Source organism: Ciconia boyciana, chromosome 18 (assembly GCF_034638445.1).
Source record: "Ciconia boyciana chromosome 18, ASM3463844v1, whole genome shotgun sequence".
NCBI lineage: Eukaryota > Metazoa > Chordata > Aves > Ciconiiformes > Ciconiidae > Ciconia > Ciconia boyciana.
In genome coordinates, this window is record NC_132951.1 from 12,297,047 (window position 1) to 12,314,570 (window position 17,524).

Below are 17,524 nucleotides of genomic sequence, written 5' to 3' on the forward strand. Positions count from 1 at the left end.
GAAGTTGATTTAAGAGCTGCCAACTCTGGCTCAGGGTTTATTTTATATTCAAGTTACATAGCCCAGCTTTGTCAGACACCAAATCCATAGCAGGTTCCAGCTCCAGGCACTTAAGTGTTTTATTTAGATCAGCAGAGCCCAGCACAGCTCAGCTGCAAGAACCGGACAGTCATTTCAGTCCTTCGAGCTCCAGCCAGCAACCCAGCACCGCACTGCCCAGCCAGCCCTCTCCCAGCCCCTCCAAGGCTCTGCCAAAGCCCAGGGCTGGTCTGAGCAGGGGTGTTTCCACAACTACCTCTCCTCTGTGCTGTAAGACCCCTGCCCAGACAGCATGGAGCAGTAGCATCCAGGCAGGACTTAAGAGCTTAAGAAAAGAACCAAAGGCATCTGGGCCGAGAAACGCTCAGAGCCCTTTGGCTCTGGCAGATCCATGGGGTATTTGCTGTGGAAGATGATACATGGTGGTCCTAACCCAAGGTGTTATCCCATACACCCCACTGCAAACTAGTTACAAAAGCCTTCCGAAAGAGCGGCATCTCTCTGTCTGGTGGAGATCAGGATATGTGGCCCAAGGGCCTGGGGAACTGGGCTCTGCCTCCTGCTCACAGACAGCTATCCTTGGCTTCATTAAAGTGAGGCTCAGCCTTCCCAGCCTGAACTTGAGCAACAAGGGAGAGGGGGTGAAGACCTCCATCCAGAGGAACCTCTTCCCACCCAGCGGTCTGAGCCCCTGAGGTCCGAGTTCCCACACGGGCATTTCCCATAGCCAAACACCAGATCCCTCCCCCTTCTCTCTGCCTTGCGCAGGCACATCTTTGGCAGCATAAGCACAGAGGTAAAAACGCCATGTCTGGGAACAGGCTGTAGAAAATGCTGTCAGACTGCTGGAAGTGACCCCGTGGGATCTGTGAGTGGGGGACATCTCCTGTCCAGGTTCAGCAGAGCTCCTGGCTGCGCTGGCTGTGGCCCGAATGAGCTGGGACTGGTGTCTCCCACCCCTGGGAGACAGTGCAGTCGGGCAGGAAAAGGCTCCTGTTCGCTATAGGAAGGGAGCACCACAACTGGTCTGGGTTGCAAAGCATTTGGGGAAGATGCCAGTCTTGCCATTGCAGCGTCCTTCAAGCCAGTCCTCATTCACTGGGAAAACAAAAAGGAGCAGGATGAGGCCTGGCCCATATGAGTGGGGTTAGCAAGAGTTTTCATGGCTGGAATTTAACTCTGGGCAAAACCCAGTGCAAGCCTGTACCTCCTGAGAGTGTGAGCCTGAGACAGCACTGGAGAAGCCATCTATTCCCCAGTCCCTCCCTGCAGCAGACTCCAAAAGCCTGCCCCAGTACAGCCTGCCAGACAAGACTGGAGAGCTACCTTCAGAGAGAATATCCAGCACGTCTCCCTTGCTGAACTCCAGGTCCCCCGGTCCCTGCGCAAGGTAAGAGTGCTGAGCCAGCATCCGGTAGAGGACGGGTCTGCCCGAGTGGGAGTCTGAGTCCTACAGGAGAAAGTCAGCACGGAGGTTGCAAGGCAAAGCAGAGATTTGAGTCCAGCACAGCAGAGAAGCTTGTCACAGCCCACGTACCTGGCAGCAGAGCGTCAGCCTGCCATCTGTCAGCTGCTGCCACATCTTCCCTAGATCCTCCTCTCCCGAAACTGTACCCAGTTCTTTGCCATCTGAATGCCTGTAGCTGCAAGGGTTCATTAACACGGCTCAAATCATCTCACTTAAAGCCAAACTTTGAGACAAGCCTAGCCCTCTAACATCTTCAATCTTCAATGTCCCCTTTGTAAGCCCAGCTCTGAGCTTGTCACCTTGCACAACGACATGGGGCCACCCTGCATGCTCAGTGGGCAGAAGCGACACTGTCAGGGAGTGGCACTGTCACCTCCTCACACACTTACCTGAGGGGAAGATCCTAAACTCTCCTGACTACACTGACTGTGTGCCCCCAGGGGTGTCACAGTCAGGGAGACCTCACCCCAGGACCAACTCCCAGATTGCTCTGCGTTGATCCTAGTGTATCTCAAAGGAGCTGAGCGGGAGAAAATCCAATGTACAGCAGCTGCAGCTGCACAGAGTTTTTCCTTCTGTTCCCCCATTTCTTGACCATGGTACAGTTTCCTGGGCAAGACCCTTTGGGCCTCCAAAGCCCACGGAGCACACGCTGTTCTCCAAACCAAAAGCCATGGTAAGGTTAGCCCTGCAAGGAAGGTTGTGTGCTCACATCTTTGCTGAATCTCTGCTGGAGTGCTTTGACCCCAATTAAACATTCCCAGGAGACCAGACGTAGGTCTGTATCCTCAGGGGAATGGCTGCTGCCACCCTGCCACACACACGCATGCACCGAGAGTGCCGGAGGGCCCGGCTGTGCTGCAGCATACCTCAGCTTCCCTCGCTCTGCCTGCTGGCCAAAGCGCTCCCTCAGCAGAGCCCGCAGGTCCAGCAGAGACGGCACCTCGCCTGCCCTCACCACCACGGTGCACTCACAACACGCTCTCAGCACAACAGGTCTGTCCGTGCTGGATGAGGCTTCTCCAGGGGTCAGTGGGATCTGCTGAGAGATGTGGCACCGTGGGCAGTCTGGTTATTCAGGACACTCGTAACGAGAGAGGTGACACAGACACAACCCCTCGTCTCAGTGGTACCACGTAACGGTAGTGCAGCATCAAAACGCAGATCTGAATTTCAGAGGGGGAACTACAAATTCAAAGCCTGAGATCAAGTGTTCCTCCCATGACCAGGAAGCCTGTTTCTGGGTCCAATCGCACAGGTACCTCCCAAACCCAAACATGTATGAGGAGGGCCCCAATTCCTCTGGCCAGCTGGAGAGGTGCAGCCAAGTCCCCATGTTCTGCTGCCTTCTGTCTGAAGTACAGCTGCCAAAAACATTACTCCAAAAGCCCTACAAAGAGGAGTGGCAAAGACAAAGGGAGCAGAGCTGATCTGCAGCTGGCACTGCCAGAGAGGTGCTGTCCCCAAGTGGGCACAGGAGAGATTCCAGCTCCATCACACGCAGTGGTTGGTAATGACGCGGAGGTGCATCAGAGGACGTCATCCCAAGAATGCAAACACGAATGAACCGTGGTACCCAGACTGACAGGGACAGAAAATGCCACACAGGAGGGGGAAAGGGACACCAGGTAGGTCAAAGACAGTGCTTTCTTGCAAAATGGGCTGTAAAGTGCGTGCCTGAGAACAGTGCTGCGTCGGGGGCTCTTGGCTCCTTGGAGGGTGCAAAAGGGCACTGCCCTGGTAAGCCTCAACCTTGGGCTGCCTCACAAAATTATATGGTCACAAACTTGGGAGTGGTGGAGGAAAGACCACATGGGAGCCTCTCTTTGGAATGGGAAAATGGGCAAAGGAACAGGTTTTTCCAGCGATTTTGGGCCAGCTCAGGAATTTTGGAGGACCTGGCCAGGAATCTTGCACTTTTCACAGCCTTGATCTCTTGAGGCTGTGCCAGCTTCGGCTTGTGAAACACCTTACCTTGAAGTCCATTTGGGCACCAGCATCATTTGCAGAGGCATTTTCTCCCCCAGGAGATTCTGCAGAACAAAACACGAGCAGAGGAACAGCACCTGCAGTCAGCAGAGGCCTCTGGCAGCTCTTTGGCAACCCGCTAGCACACAGGCAGCCACGGCTGCAGTGGGCAACCAGCCTCCCCACGCACCCATAAAGCAGGGGTGTTTGGGCACAGCTTCACATAACACCCGCTGAGGTCCCTGGCCCAGGGGACTACCTGGCTTCTGCTTCACATGGAGTCGGCTGGGAGGCACCTGGGCAGGAGGGAGGGGAATCCCATTGCTGATCTTCTGCAACAGAACAACATCAGAAAGGAGTGAGCAGAAGACACCGGAGACTGGGCGAGGCTGGTGTGCGCGACCGAGGCTGCAGTCAGTTATAAATTTCTGGGTGTAACCCCAGAGAGAGCCCCATGAGAGCAGTTCATTAACTGGCTGGATGAGGTGGAGCACTCAGGCTCTCAATGGCCTCTGCAGCTCTTGTGGATAGCAGGGGTGATGAGAGGTTTGGTGGGACGCTTCCTTGGCCTCCTGCCCCTTGCTGGGTTGGTGCTGGAGCAGAGGGAGGTCGCTCACACTGCGCTGAGGGCTTTCCCCACCATCTGCTGGCTCACCTGGGAACCTGGGCTGGTTCACAGTGAGACATCCATGGAGCAAATGCCCAAGTATGTGCTATGGCCAGGGATTCATTTGGAGGGGGGGGAAGGGGGGGGAGAAATCATAGGAACTTCAGAACTACCATGTGCTTCAAAAAATCTCTCACAGGAAATAGGGGTCTGAGTTGCGCCTTTCCACACTGGGTTCAGATAGAAAATCATTTGGATCATGTGTGGATATGCCTGTGGTGATGGGAGATGAAGGAGGTTTTCCTAAGTCAAAGGTAAGGGTTTAGAGCTTAGGCGCATGGCCTCAAAGCAGAAAGCGGTGCCTGTGTAAGATATTACTATCCCACTGCAGATTAACCTGCTCTCGCTCTGCTGGTGAACTAGAACATATGAGCACTCCCCACCCGCTTCTGCGCTACATCTAGTGGCTGCAGACATCACAGGAGCGGGCTGGACAAACACACGCCTCAAGCCCTCAAACTCGTCATTGTGTTCCGGTGGCTCAACAAGTTACAGTGGGTCAGGAGAGCTGTGGCAGCCGCTCATCTTTGTGTGCTCCATCAGCCCACAGCAAATAAGAGACACCACCACCTAGATCAGCCTGTGAAGCAAGCCGTTGTGGCTTGGATATGTGTCCAAGCCCCCAGATTTTGCTGTAAAGAGAAAAAATAAGCATTTTTCCTGCTCTTAACTCTTCTGTTGTTCCAGTTCAAGAGCACTTGGTCTTCACTCAAGGTGTCTGAGCTGAAACACTCCATGTTTCTCTTAAACAGTTGTTCTATCCTGTGATAATCTTACAGATGTCCCAAATGTATTTCTTGGTTCCTTCCTCACCCCTGGTTGCAAAGTTCTCAGCTCACCCATTTATCCATCCTTGAGGCAGGCTCCAGGAGAGAGCTCGGTATGCGCAGCTTCTGCAGGACACAAAGCAGAGCAGGGTGAGACAGGAGCTGCTGCTGTGGCAGACGCAGCCCCAGCCCACCCAGCCCCATCTTCTGTTAGCCCCACTCTGCGCTGCCTCTGCTGTGGCAGAACACCACTGCCTGCTCACCCTGCTGCAACACGAATGTGCCCATGGAGGGCCCAGGGTTGGGTATGGTAGCCCACGTGGTTTGTGCTCAGAAATTGCGGAACAAAATCCAAGGGTCCTTTTGCATCTTTTTCTGCTGAAAGCAGTGGTACTAATTGAGTGGCTGCGATGTAATAGACCAAACACCCACCAAGCCCAACACCCTGCTCCTAAAACAGATGCTTAGGAAGAGAGCAGCAAGGATGTCGAGGGATACCCGTCCAGCAGCATTTCTGTGTCTTCTGACAATCGCTGCTATAGAGCTATTCCTTTCAACTGATCATTGTGAGTAATTATGCTTTTTTTTCCCCCAGTGTCTATTATTTTACTTTTTTTGACTTTGAATTTCATCTGACACTTCACTGAGCAGTCAACCAGCACATTCAAATACTTCTGTAGTTGTTCACTGTTAGCTCCAGATGCTTCAGGCTACGCTGAATGGTTTGATTGTCTGTCATTGAACACGGTCACCTTAAGAAGCACTATATCACTACCCCTATTACTATATCACTTAGGGATATGCTAAATGCTTAGGTCACAGCAGATTCTCTGTGGGGACATCCTTTCTTTAAAAAAAAGAAAGAAAGAAAAACCTGGCCATTTATGCCCACCCTTTATTTCTATATTTTAACCTGTTATCAGTCCTCAGAGCACTGCCTCTCTTGCTCAAACAGCTCACTGTTTTTTTAGTGGTCTTGTGAAGAATCTTTTGACTTTTTTTGGAAATGTAGGCAGATAATACATTCACTGGCTCAACCTAATCCAGGCATGCACTGGCTCTTTCAAAGAACTTAAGTAGACATGTGAGAAATGGCTTCTGTCAACAAAAGATTTTCCATGTTGTCATATTTATCTGTTTCTATTCAATCTGTTTACACTATAGTTCCCTAGTCTGCAGAAAGATGTCAGATTCGCTGGGCTTTAATTCCTTAGGTCTTCTTTGGAACGCTTTATAAAACCTGCCTGCAGAGCTGAAACCCTCCCAAAACCTTCCCAAAGTTAATTTAAGAGAGGCACTACACACTAGGTAAGGACTGACCTGCCTCCTCAGCTCCGTTAGAGCTCTCGGGTGACAAATACTGCTCTAAATGGTGATCCTTGGTGAGGTCTGTTATCCTACATGATGCCACAATAGGATCCTGTATGGTGGAGAGCACAAGTGCCCAAAAAGATGCCCTTGTGGAGCTACAGAGGTGAATGGCAGAAGGTGGTGGGAGCCAAGTGTCAGAGAAGTCTATGGTTAGCACCTGGTCTGTGGAAATGAGCTCCTGAACTCATCCTCTGCTCTGCAGTGCTACAGGTGGGTCCCCAAGGAATGTGCTCAGAGGGTTGCAGCAAGCTCCTGTTCACAGGCAGGGCTGTGGTCTCTGCTAGTGGGGATGGGTGGAAAGCCCACCCGTTCTCCGTACCTGTCCATCGTGTATGGCTGTAGCCCAGTCATCTGCTCCTCTCGTCAGCACAAAGACCAAACTGCTGGCTTTCACTGCCAACTTCTCCGAGTCCTCAGGGTAATAATGGGACAAAACTCGATAGTAGCCTGACTCATTGTCTCTGGAAAGAAAGAATGAGAGCACCTTCACTAACCCTGGAGTTCTGGTGCTGGATGGCTTTGATTCAGAACACTGCACCGATCCAAATGGGCACTTGCCAAAAGTTTCAGGTGTTGGGAAATTATTATTTCCATTGCTACTCTTTGGTCCAACCGGGAACAAAAGGAGCTTGGAAAACACTGATTTCCCAAATGCAACTGCCCCATTTTCATTATATTAATAAACATCCTCCATATCCAAAAACCTGTTGAACTCAGCCCTGAAGTACTGTTGGTACAATATCACCAAAACAAATGACTTTCATGTTTTTTGAACCGGGGCTGATTTTGGCTCAAAGCAGCAGGGCTGAGAGTGAGTATTTGGAGGCCTTGTCCTGGGAACTAGGATGGGACAGCTGAGCATCCTCTGCCATGGACCTGGGCAGGTCCCACAACCTCTCTCTGTTTCCATTCCCCAGCCATGGCATGATCCATGCCTGTCTCCCAAGATTATTGAATCATCTCCTCCAAACTGCCCTGAGATTCTTGCATGAGAGGTGCTACTGAACTGCAGTGTCTTTTGCAGCCTCACAAGCCTTTGCACATTTGTCATTCACTCCACCCTTGGTGAGAAGTGGGTGTGGATCCCACAGAGTCTTTAGACAAAGACATCAGAGAACAAAACATGACCTTCTGAACGGAAACGGTGAGAGAAGAGTTCGACCAGGGCAGAACTGAACACTTACCGCAGAGCATCAACACTGGGTTCATAAAAGCCCTGTTTCTGTGGGGGGAACAACAGCATCTGTTTATAACAGTACCTTATTTACATTGCATAACTTACAACAGTGCCGCCTTATTTACTGTCCCTCTCAATACCACACTGTGCTATTTTGTCTTTACTTTTGATCACATTTGTCACACCACAGCACCCAGAGAGAAGTCTGCTGCTCCACACCTTACCAGGATGTACCTTCTATTTCTCCCCCTCCGTCTTTATCCCATCAGGAGGCAAGTAACAAAATCTTTTCCCCTACCTTTAGTTCTAAGAAACTCATATTACAGTGCAAGCCAGCCATGCTTATGCTGACAAATTTACTAAAGTGCTGGGGAAACACGTGTTGAGCATAGCAAAGTCTCCACTGCTGTTTTGACATGGTGAAGAGACAAAATGCATCTTCAAAGGGCTGGAGACGCACATTGCTGAGTTCCTTCCAGCCAATGCTGAAGCCCACCTGGCTTTGAAAGACCCTGTGGATCTAGTCTGATATTGCACTGATTTTTCAATAATATGTTCTTACCCTGATGGTGTTAGGATCTGAGGCCCTACCTGGAGCTCCATGACAGCTCCATTCCTCCTTTCACAGCTATGTCCTGCTCACCTGAAGCCTGAGAGGCTCGAAGCCAATGTACTCATCGTTGGGAATGATGGATGAGATCACCTGTCGGAGGACAAAGTAATGACTGAATCCAGGCTGGATGAAGAGGCTCTCAAACTTTATGCAAGGTCATCTACTCAGACCCATTTCCTTCTGACATCCTGAAGTCAGACATAGAGCCACGCCCATAGTGGAAAAAGCAGAGCTGGATTCCCAAAACAGCTTCAACTGTTGTTGTCCCTGTGTTTTTAGTCTTTCCAAGGTTTCTTTAAAAGTACGTGAATTAATTACTTTCCCTTCCCTTCACTCATGTCAGGGCTCTCTGGCCTGTGGCACTTTTGCTGACTGCACTGGTCACAGAAGGGATCAGAGAAATTCTCTGCTGACTTGTGTTAAAGGACGTGACAAAGCGTTTGTCTCCCAAGTGCCTGCCTGTCCCACCGGGAATGAAGCAGTGAGTAGGAGTGCGCTAGAGGAATGTGCTCCTCTTGAAAATGTCGTTGCCAGCAAAAGGACAACCATACGGTTCCCTAAGTACATGCTCAGCTTTTTCAGAGTTTAAAGTGACCAAGATTGGGAAGGTTTTTTTAGCACCAAAGTGCAGTTTTGATAGAAGAGGCGGCAATTCTTACAAATTTCGACTTCTTTGTCCCAGATGCCTTGACTGGCTGCAAGTCCTGACAGTCCTGCTCTTGGGTCTCCACCAGTGGAGCGGCCAACAGTAACGCTCTCTGGAGATGTCAGAAGGTGGGATTTTAATCTGCTTGCTGTTAATCTTAATGATCACATGGCTGTTACCTTGGGTTTACCCAGGAAATCTTTTGAATCCAGCTGTTCAACTTCCTTCTTTCGTGGTCTGAAAAATTCCCCAAGAGGAACCTGCATGGGCTCTAAAAACAGTCGGTCCTAGGGCAGGGAAAGCAGATAAGGGAAAAGACATCAGTTAATATTAAATGAAATATAACAGCAGTGAAAAGCAAGTATAGCTTCCCTATGTGTGCAAGATCAGCTCCAGGAAGACATTGGGGCAAAAATTATGGCTGTGAACTTGAAAAAGGTCACTCAGGTTTAACAAGCATGTGCAAGCTAAGAGCTCAGCAGCCACTACCCAGTGTTGAATCAAAGACTAATTCTGTTGGCATGGGAAGGGAGGGTAGTGGTTTATGAAACAAATCTCTAAGCAGTTTTTCTGTTTGACTTCAAACGTTTTTTTCTCCTCTGTTCAACCACTGAGTAACATGCTAATAGCAAATATAAATAATGCACTAATGTAAAGCACAAACATGACGCTAGAAGAGATGATCAGATTAAAAAAAAGTGATCATCCCTTAGAAAGGATAGAAATAAGATAAGGAAGTATGGAGGTAGCAAAACAATAAACTCTCCAGGAAAAGTACATCAGAGATCTGCAAGTTGTTCCTGGTCATAAAGAGTCTAACAAGAAACTACTATTTAGAACCAACCCTGGAAACTTTTATGCTCTACTTAAGCTCTAAATGTGATTGTCATTAATATCTGAGCTGCGACCAATTTGTCAGTGAGGCCAAAGGGACTCAAAAAAGTCAACCAGCATCGTGAAAAGGAAGACCCTCCAAATCTGCACTTGTAGGGGTTCTGCACTTAAACACTGCATAAGGCAGCTTGTTTTACAGTACAAGTACGAATAGAACTAAGCTCCTGACCAGCAGCGACTAGAAAGTAAACTCCCCAACCTGAGAGGTTATCCCATAATTCTCCACTATGGTGTTTCTGTGCTATGAACCACCTGGGGGTGATGGAGTTACTTGATTAGCTGAAGCACTAGCTTGGTAGAGCATCACATGCAAATGGCTTAGACTCTGTTACCAGGTCACCAAGCAGGTGGGTAGACAGGAAAACCCAAACATACAACAACTAGCACCTTCTTATCTCCTATTTCTTAACTTAAGCCCAATGCACATACCCAGGAACTCACAGAGGTGGTCTTACCTGCACCCGCTCAAGGGCCAGGTCCAGGATTGCTGTTCTTCCTTCAGGTCTCCATACAACGGCCTTATCTAGGGTGGCTCTGGCCTCCTGCCACTGCTGCAGCCGGCACTGTGCTGCTGCAGTGCTGTACAGCACCTGGAGCAGGCAAGGAGGGAGCAGAACTCAGAGGGCTGAGATTGAGCAGACACTCAACACGACGTACTGAACTCAGCCAAGAAACAGGGACCAGGCACTGAAACACCACAGATACAGTGGCAGCACCCATCTACTCCTCACTGCCCACAGGAAAGGCACTCTGAGCAGCACAGCTAAAAAAACTTCATAATCAGAGTGGAAAGAGATAAAAGCTGTACCTCCAGACTAGTTCCTGGGTGTGCTAGAGCTGCTCAAGGCAAGGAGAGGCATGGGGAACACCAGATGAAGACTCTGGTACCACACAAGTTTTAATCTTATCCTTCCTGCACCTGAAAGGCCAGTAAGGATTTTCTTGGCAAGTTGCATGGGTTTCTTTCTGGATGCAACTAGGTAATATTTTTTGCTGTGTAGAGTAATTCTGACTCCCTTTCACTGCAAAATAACTGAAACTATTTTACATTGTAGTGGGCTGTGAATGTGCAAATTGTCAGTTGTAGCTTGTTACCCTTTAGCAGCATGTAAGTATGTTCAGTAGTGAAGTGGCAAAGTGTGGGAGTATTACAGACTGGGTGTTGGGAAGCCTTGATCTATATGCTGAATTAAGAGTGGGAGATCTCTTCTTGACACTGGCCAACAGTCAGTATGTGGAAAAGCTGCTGGCCTACAAGACAGAAGTGTGGCCTAACAGACTCACTGTCAAATACATTGCTATCTTATATGATAGGGTTATCAGCTTGTAAATTGCTTCATGGTATCTGGATGCAAGCTGTGCTTGGGACAGAGGTGCAGCTAATAGGATGCTTTTCCTTCACACCTTAATCATGGCAGTAGAAGACTGCTCTTTGGGGGGTGGTGGGCAATGGCCATCCTGAACATCTACAGGAACTGCAGAGATGCTCCCTCTTGGAGAGGCAAGGCAGCAGTTCCCACTCAGCTCAGAAGTGCTACAGCCTTGCAAGAGGCAAATATTTCTGGATTTTCAAACCATACAGCACATCTCCTCCCCTTGAGAAGATCAGATGCAGCATGAGAGGCTATGCATGGGGAAAGCTGATGGCACAGTTCTGCAGGAGAATTATGTTGTGTATTTTGAAAAATGAGCTGCAGATAGAGGTAAGGGTGAGATACAGTCAAATCAGGATGCAGATCCTGAGTCCAAAGTGCCAGCACAGTGAGCACACATGTCCTGGCAATGCCTAGAGCATGCGGAGCGAGGGCCTGTGTGTTCACACCAGAAAGGGCACTCCTGCAGCCCTGCACCTTTCAAAGGGAACCTATTGTTTCTAAGTGTGTGTGAGCTCAGAGAAGGCAGTGCTGTGGCACCGAAACTGTTAAAAACAATCAGGTTTGGGTAATATCACAGATGTCAAGGATAGCTTCTTCCTGCCAGGTATAAGGTGCATGAAAATGGACCGAGACTGAAGGACGGGTTTCTGGGCATGCTTGACTTGACTTACACAATGACTCCTCTTGCGGAAGTAAAGAATTAAATACTCTTTCCTGTATCTGCTTTTCAGTCTGCGTGGGTGGACTCAGGACAGAAGACAAAATGAACCCTCGCAATACAGTTTCTAGGAGTCTTTTACATTCCAAATATTACAAATATTTACAATCAATTCAGACAGATCGTTTTTGAACAGGAAGTGGCAGGTTGACTCCATGTAACAGTGTAAGAGCTGCAGAGTCAAGTGTTACAGAAGCAAAACGCAGCTTGCAGCCCAGTGTGTAAGGTAAAACACAGGTAATGTTAAGACCAGTTGCTACAGTTGGAAAGACAGGCTTTCATGCACATAAGTTTCTTAGAGTCTTCATTATGGACCAATTTTGTTCCCATCGGTCTATACTTCAATCTATTTCAGCTTTTAGAGCTGAGGAGTTCACAAAACTTATATGCATATTTACATGCATGTAAGCATAAATACTACATGCATAGATAAGCTAAAAAAACCCAATGTACAAATTCCTGTGCATCTGCTCTGAACAGTTTTACTTTTCAAACTGCATAATTTGCTAAACTCTTCAGAGATGACATTGTTTTATGACTTTCATGATTAAGTTCCTTTTAAAAAAAAGTGCAAGCAGAAAATTTTTACTCTTCTAATGTCCTGTCTTGAAAAGCTCTTGGGTTACTAATGTCTACTGCTGAACACCTGATGAATACCCCCAACAGAAGGGAAGGACTGCTGAGGACAGGTTGACTCTTACCTCCCATGCATAGAGTATGTGCCTCAGCCCCAGCTGCTTGTAATCGATGAAGGGATTTTTTCTTAGATGACTGAAGGCCATATGATAGTCAGAGAGAGCTTCTTCGTACCTACAATGCAGAGGTGACAGGAGAAAGTGAGACTAAAAAAACTAAAGACTCTAAGAAGTTCAAAAATCAAGCTAGCAAAAAAAGGTAATCTCTGTAGCCTGGATGAGCAGAGCTGCACCAGAGACATGTGTCATCTTGTGACCACAGGAAATTCCCTGTCCTCTCCTTGTTGGTAGTTAGAACAAAATGAACATGGTGTGTCTGGGATTATCTGCACAGTTTTACAGATTGGGATGAACGGTGGGTTTTGATACCTGAAATAGTCACAGCTCCAAGGAGGAGAAAATGTAAAGAACAGAGATGAACAAATGCCGTGAGCTCCTTGCCCAGCTTGCTGCTGGCAGTTTTGTCCCAGCAGATGTCTCAGGGGAGAAGCGAGGGCTGGGAAACCCCTGCTGCTGCTGAGTGTACATGCATGGTGAGAGCACTGTGAGCAGAAATTTAGAGAAACTCTAAGGATGAGGGAATTAGTCTGAATTTACACCAGCTATGTGAGTGAAATCAAAACAGGCTCCCACTGAGGCTGCAGGTGGTGAAACGATGGGTCCAGGAAGGGCTATGCAGCGGTCACCCGACCAAGAGCCAGTGAGCACGGCCAAGAGAAGGTGCCCAGGTGGATGTGGGTGGGTGGGATGAGGGAAGGAGCCATGGGGTGCTGGTGGCCATCACCTCCTCTGGTGGGGGGCAGGTCTGCCAGCTGTGCTGCCCCGACCTGCTGCACAGCGTGCGTGCTTGGGGCAGGCTTGCTCTGCTTCTGCCAGCTGTGGCACAGCGCTGGGAGCAGAGCGGATCAGCTCCAGCGTGCCGGCCAGGGCTCCACCATCCCTGACTGCAGCTCTGCTGGCAGAGGCACAGCGCATGTAGCTGCTTGACAGGCCGTCTGTGAATGCAGAACTGCTCACTTCAACTCCCTCCCAGAAAAAAGGATAGTCATTTTGTGGAAATTAAGGTCTGGAAAACATGGGGAAAATAACAGGAAAGAGAATAACTGAACTTTGGAGGTAAGAAAGGACCTGTAGAATCCTCCACCCACCTCTGTGAGCAGGATGTCACTGCAGTTTAACCCTGGAAACAATTCGTAATCAATCCTATGACACTAGTGGAGCAATCCCAACGTTACATCAGTGAGATTGAGATCAGGCCCACAAAATCCGCTGTCAGCAGAGAGTGAGAGTCAGACATTGTGGGCAGACTGCATTTTTAGGAAGGCCAGACTCACGTGTACCATGTGAAGATACACCAAGCAGCACAATTACATTTTTTTTCCCAAAGAAAATCTGAATGGCAATATAACCTCCTGGCAGCCCTGCATAAAGGAGCAGCTTCTTTCTCTGTGTGTATGGGACAGTAATGTCATATATTAGCCACCCCCGGGGCCCCAGAGTTGTGCGGCTCATATCTTCTCAGTCTTATCAGAGATAAGACTTGCTGACCTGTGACACGGTTTACAAGCCCAAACTGGACCTTATGAACTGCTCAAGATTGCTGGAAGAAGTGAATTTTAGAATCATAGAATCATTTAGGTTTAGGAATAAAGTATGACTAAAAGGAGAAAAACGAAGACTGAAATGGACATGTGCTTCACTCACATTTCCAGCTGCAGACGGACAAACCCTCTCTGAAAGAAGCCAACGGCTAGGGAATTGTCCTTCGCAATGGTTTTATCAAATGCCTAAGGAGAAAAACACAGACACATCCCAAGGATCAGTCAGGATCTCTCCTGTCAATGCCTGGGTGTATGCACCCAGCCAGCCACGTCCAGGCTGCACTTGCACTGGCCACAGAAGCCGTCTCTGGGCTCATGACCAGCTCCTCTGGACTGACAAGCGCGGGGCTGCGATCTGGGCTGAGGGGCAGGAGACAGCTCCAAGTCATCTTTCAGGTCTTGGCTCTGTATGAGCTGAGCTTCAGGTTTTTATCCTTCCTTGGGAAAACAGACTGGACATAACAAATGACATATGTTTGCCGTCCAGCATCTTGTAATGAGAAAACGGTGTTGCCTGGAGCAGAGTTTGCCCTGACAGTGGGAGCAGCGGGACCAGACCAAACAGGGAAAGCTGTCTGAAGCAGCCTACGGTGATGAGTATGTGAAGGGGTGCAAGGGAGAAAGCTGAAGAGCTTCACACTGCACCTACAAGTCAATATTTCTTGGTCCAGTTTCCCAGCTAAATACAGGCAAGTATTAGTAAAGCTGGTAGCAGCTCGTGGCTGATGGTTCAAAGTAACACTGGGCTAGGAAAACTGTCTTAATGTCTTCCTGAGAAAGCTAGGAGGTGTGCTCCTTCGCTTATCGTTGCAAAGAGTGGTAGGTAGATAACGAACCAAGCCTGAAACCCCGGACTTTCCTGGTACTGCCTAGACAGGGATAGCGCTGCAGGGGTGAAAATAGGTTGCAGGAGGTCAGGGAGTGACTGCGCCTCTCGGCGAGGTGGTGGCTGGCTTCTCCCGCAGCTCTGACAGCACACCTTGCTTTAACAGTCTGCTTCACTGTGCTACAAAAGAGAAATAATGAACACCCAAGCGTTGACCTACAGGGAAGCATAGCCGAGCTTCTCCCCAGTCGACGCCCGTTCATCAGGGCTAAAAAGAGGCTCTCGGGCACCGCTGAGCTGTGCTCGCTGTTGTCCCCTACAGCGATTGCCCTGCCCAGGGCTCCACGGCTGTGCCCCGGCCCCTCCGGCACAGCCTGAGCTCTTCTTGCTGCTCATTAATGAACAGCTTAAATGCCTCTCCCCGCTGGGCAGCTGCCGGCCCGGCCGTGCAGCCGTGCTAGGTGCCGTAATGAAGAGGCCGTTCCTCAAGGCGCTTGCCTGCCCAGGCAGCTGCTCTCCCTCCCCAAAGGGCTGCCGTTTCCCACCGTACCGGTTTCCTGCCGGCGGCCTCGGCCGCTCGTGCGGGGCCGTCGGGGGACGCGCGGCCGCGTGCTCTGCCTCCCTCCGCGCTCGCGCCCTTCGCTGGCCGTGCGGGATGAGCCACGCTGGCTCTTCGTTCGTCCGAGCTGCAGCATTACCCCTCACAAACGGCAAGGGGGAAGCCGTGCCGCCCGTCCCGGTGTCCCCCCGCCCCTCCCCGTGGACTCCCCACGGCCGCCGCCCCCCCCCCCCGCTCACCCGCAGGGCCTCCTCGGGCCTGCCCGCCAGCAGGTGCACGCAGCCCATGTTGAAACAGATCCGGGACGGCGGCTCCGGGATGGCGGCGAAGGCGTCCAGGGCGGCCTCCCAGTCCCCGCCGTCGGCCGCCAGCACGCCCTGGTGCCAGCGCCTCACCAGCTCCCGGTAGGCCATGGCCCGCCGCTCCCCGGGCCGTGCCGGCCTCCCGGCCGGGGCCTCACCGGCCGGGGCCTCACCTGCCGGGCGGGCGGGCGGGCGCGGCCCCTGGGCGGGGAGCGGGCGGACCAGGGAGTCCGGCCGCCTCCGCCGCTCCCTCCTTCCTCGGCCGGCCTCGGCTCTGCCGGGCGGGGAAGCCACCCGCGGCCCGCCCGTGCCAGCGCCCCGCGGCGCCCCACCGGGTACCGAGCCCGGAGGAGGGCGGGCGGGGGCACCCGGCGCGTCGGGGGGCGAGAGGCGAGGCCGGGGCCATGAACCGAGCGGGAGCTGAGGGGGTGCTGGCTCGCTGGCAGCGAAGGGCAACTGAACCACCACCAGAAGAAAGCCCCCGGCAGCGCAGCGAGCGGCCCGGACGGGCACAGCCCGTAACGCTGGTTTGGGGGTTTTTTTGGTTAAAAAGTTATCCTCACGGCCACATCGTAGCGCGCGTTAACTACAGTCAGTACGGTAGGCACACGGGCGCCGCCGCGCTCTGGTAAATACGGTAAACCCCTCCTGCTCCGGACTCCGCCCCTTCGCTGAGGCGCCGCCGGGCCGGCCCCGCCCCTCGGGGCTCGCGGCGTTGCTACGGGCGACACCGCCCCCTGCAGGCGCTGTGCATCGGTGCCCAGGGAAAAGAGGGCCGATGGGGACGCGGGGCTGGGCACGGGAGGTTCCGGGAGCGGTCGGGGTTGCCGCAGGGAGCGGAGGCGCGGGCGCAACGGGGAACTTTTTGAGCGACGGACGCCGGAGTTCCCGTCGCCGCTTCCGGGTTGGCGTCAGGTGAGTGGCAGGAGCCGGCGGCCGCACCGGGGCAGCTCCGGGCCGGGCTGCGGCTCCGCGGAGGCCCACGGCGGCTCACAGCCGCGCCGGGGCCGCGCCGCCGCTAGGCCCACTTCCCCGCGCAGCCCCAGGGTGGGGGGGAAGCGCGGCCCGGCCCTGTGCGGAGGAGCCTGGCGCGGCGCAGCGGACTTCGAGCCTCGGAAGCCCGAGAGGAGGGGCGGGCGGGGGCGGCGGCGGCGGCGGCCGGGCCGCTCCGGGTGTACGCGCTCCGCAGCCGAAATAAAGCCATGCAGCGTCTCTCGGCCTCTCTGGGTGGCGCCTCCCGGCCGCGCTGCGCGCGGGGCGCCAATACGGTAGCAGGGGATGCGCACCCGCCGGTGTTTACGGTAGCCCCCGCGCTACCGTGGCCGGGAGGCTCGGGGCGGCCGCGGCGGGGGCGGCTCTGGGGTGGCTGCGGGCCACAGCCCCTCGATGCCGGCCTTTGAAACGGCCGCCGGGCCCCGGCGTGGGGCTTCGGCCGGGGGCGCTGCCGCCCGCCTTCCCTCAGGCCGCGGGGTCCCGCCTGAGGTAGGGCCCTGAGGTGAGGCGGGAGCCGGCCGGCGCCGGGCTGCTGCTGCTGCTGCTGCTGCCCGCCGCGGGGCCCGGCCCTGAGGGGCCGCCCGCGGCCTGTGGCACCGGCCGGGGGCGTGTGGCGGCCGGCCCGGAGCCGGGCGGCTGGCGCTGGAGGCGGCACGGCGGGATCCCCGTCCGGCGGGGGAGGCGCTGAGGGGGAGCGGGAGCAGCCCGGGCCGCGGGGGCGGCGGTGCCCGAGTCCGTCGGGTGAAGAGGTGGGGAAGGAGTGCTAAACCCGCGCGTGCGGGGCGGAGGGCGGCCAGTGCAAGCCGCAGGCTCGTAGTTACAAGTAATTACCTGCTCTGCAGGC

At 52.7% G+C, this 17,524-nt stretch overlaps 2 protein-coding genes across 13 annotated transcripts in view; one reads left to right on the plus strand and one right to left on the minus strand.

The window, feature by feature from the left end:
• Nucleotides 1-67: 67 nt before the first annotated feature.
• On the minus strand, nucleotides 68-15,847 carry NOXA1 (NADPH oxidase activator 1). Of its 2 annotated transcripts, none has more exons than XM_072883200.1 (15): nucleotides 15,625-15,847; nucleotides 14,104-14,186; nucleotides 12,406-12,514; nucleotides 10,066-10,200; nucleotides 8,896-9,003; nucleotides 8,101-8,160; nucleotides 7,465-7,502; nucleotides 6,600-6,741; nucleotides 4,982-5,035; nucleotides 3,735-3,807; nucleotides 3,482-3,540; nucleotides 2,377-2,546; nucleotides 1,577-1,682; nucleotides 1,366-1,489; nucleotides 68-1,137 (listed from the first exon to the last, which is right to left on the minus strand). In XM_072883200.1, the coding sequence occupies exons 1-15, from the start codon at nucleotides 15,796-15,798 to the stop codon at nucleotides 1,040-1,042; spliced, it is 1,533 nt and encodes a 510-aa protein (XP_072739301.1). In that variant the 5' UTR covers nucleotides 15,799-15,847; the 3' UTR covers nucleotides 68-1,039. The 2 variants fall into 2 exon arrangements, with proteins under 2 accessions (XP_072739301.1, XP_072739300.1); XM_072883199.1 differs by having other exon boundaries at nucleotides 2,377-2,549.
• Nucleotides 15,848-16,463: 616 nt separating this feature from the next.
• EXD3 (exonuclease 3'-5' domain containing 3) overlaps nucleotides 16,464-17,524 on the plus strand; it is a 296,388-nt gene continuing 295,327 nt past the window's right edge. For 10 of the 11 annotated variants that reach the window (XM_072883192.1, XM_072883193.1, XM_072883198.1 and 7 more), the window contains exon 1: nucleotides 16,464-16,602. The gene's annotated coding sequence lies outside the window, so the exon portion shown is untranslated. Of the gene's footprint in view, nucleotides 16,603-16,992; nucleotides 17,170-17,524 lie in introns of those variants that run through there. The other variant, XM_072883187.1, reaches the window with a different exon arrangement.

What these genes read in the sequence shown, in the direction of transcription:
- NOXA1 (XM_072883199.1), bottom strand. Translation starts at nt 15,798, where the DNA reads ATGGCCTACCGGGAGCTGGTGAGGCGCTGGCACCAGGGCGTGCTGGCG. An exon ending in TGGCCCTTGAGCGGGTGCAG is followed by an intron (nt 9,004 to 10,065) that starts GTAAGACCACCT and finishes TCCCTGCCCTAG; the next exon opens with GACCGACTGTTTTTAGAGCC. An exon ending in CCTCAAGGATGGATAAATGG is followed by an intron (nt 3,808 to 4,981) that starts GTGAGCTGAGAA and finishes GTTCTGTTGCAG; the next exon opens with AAGATCAGCAATGGGATTCC.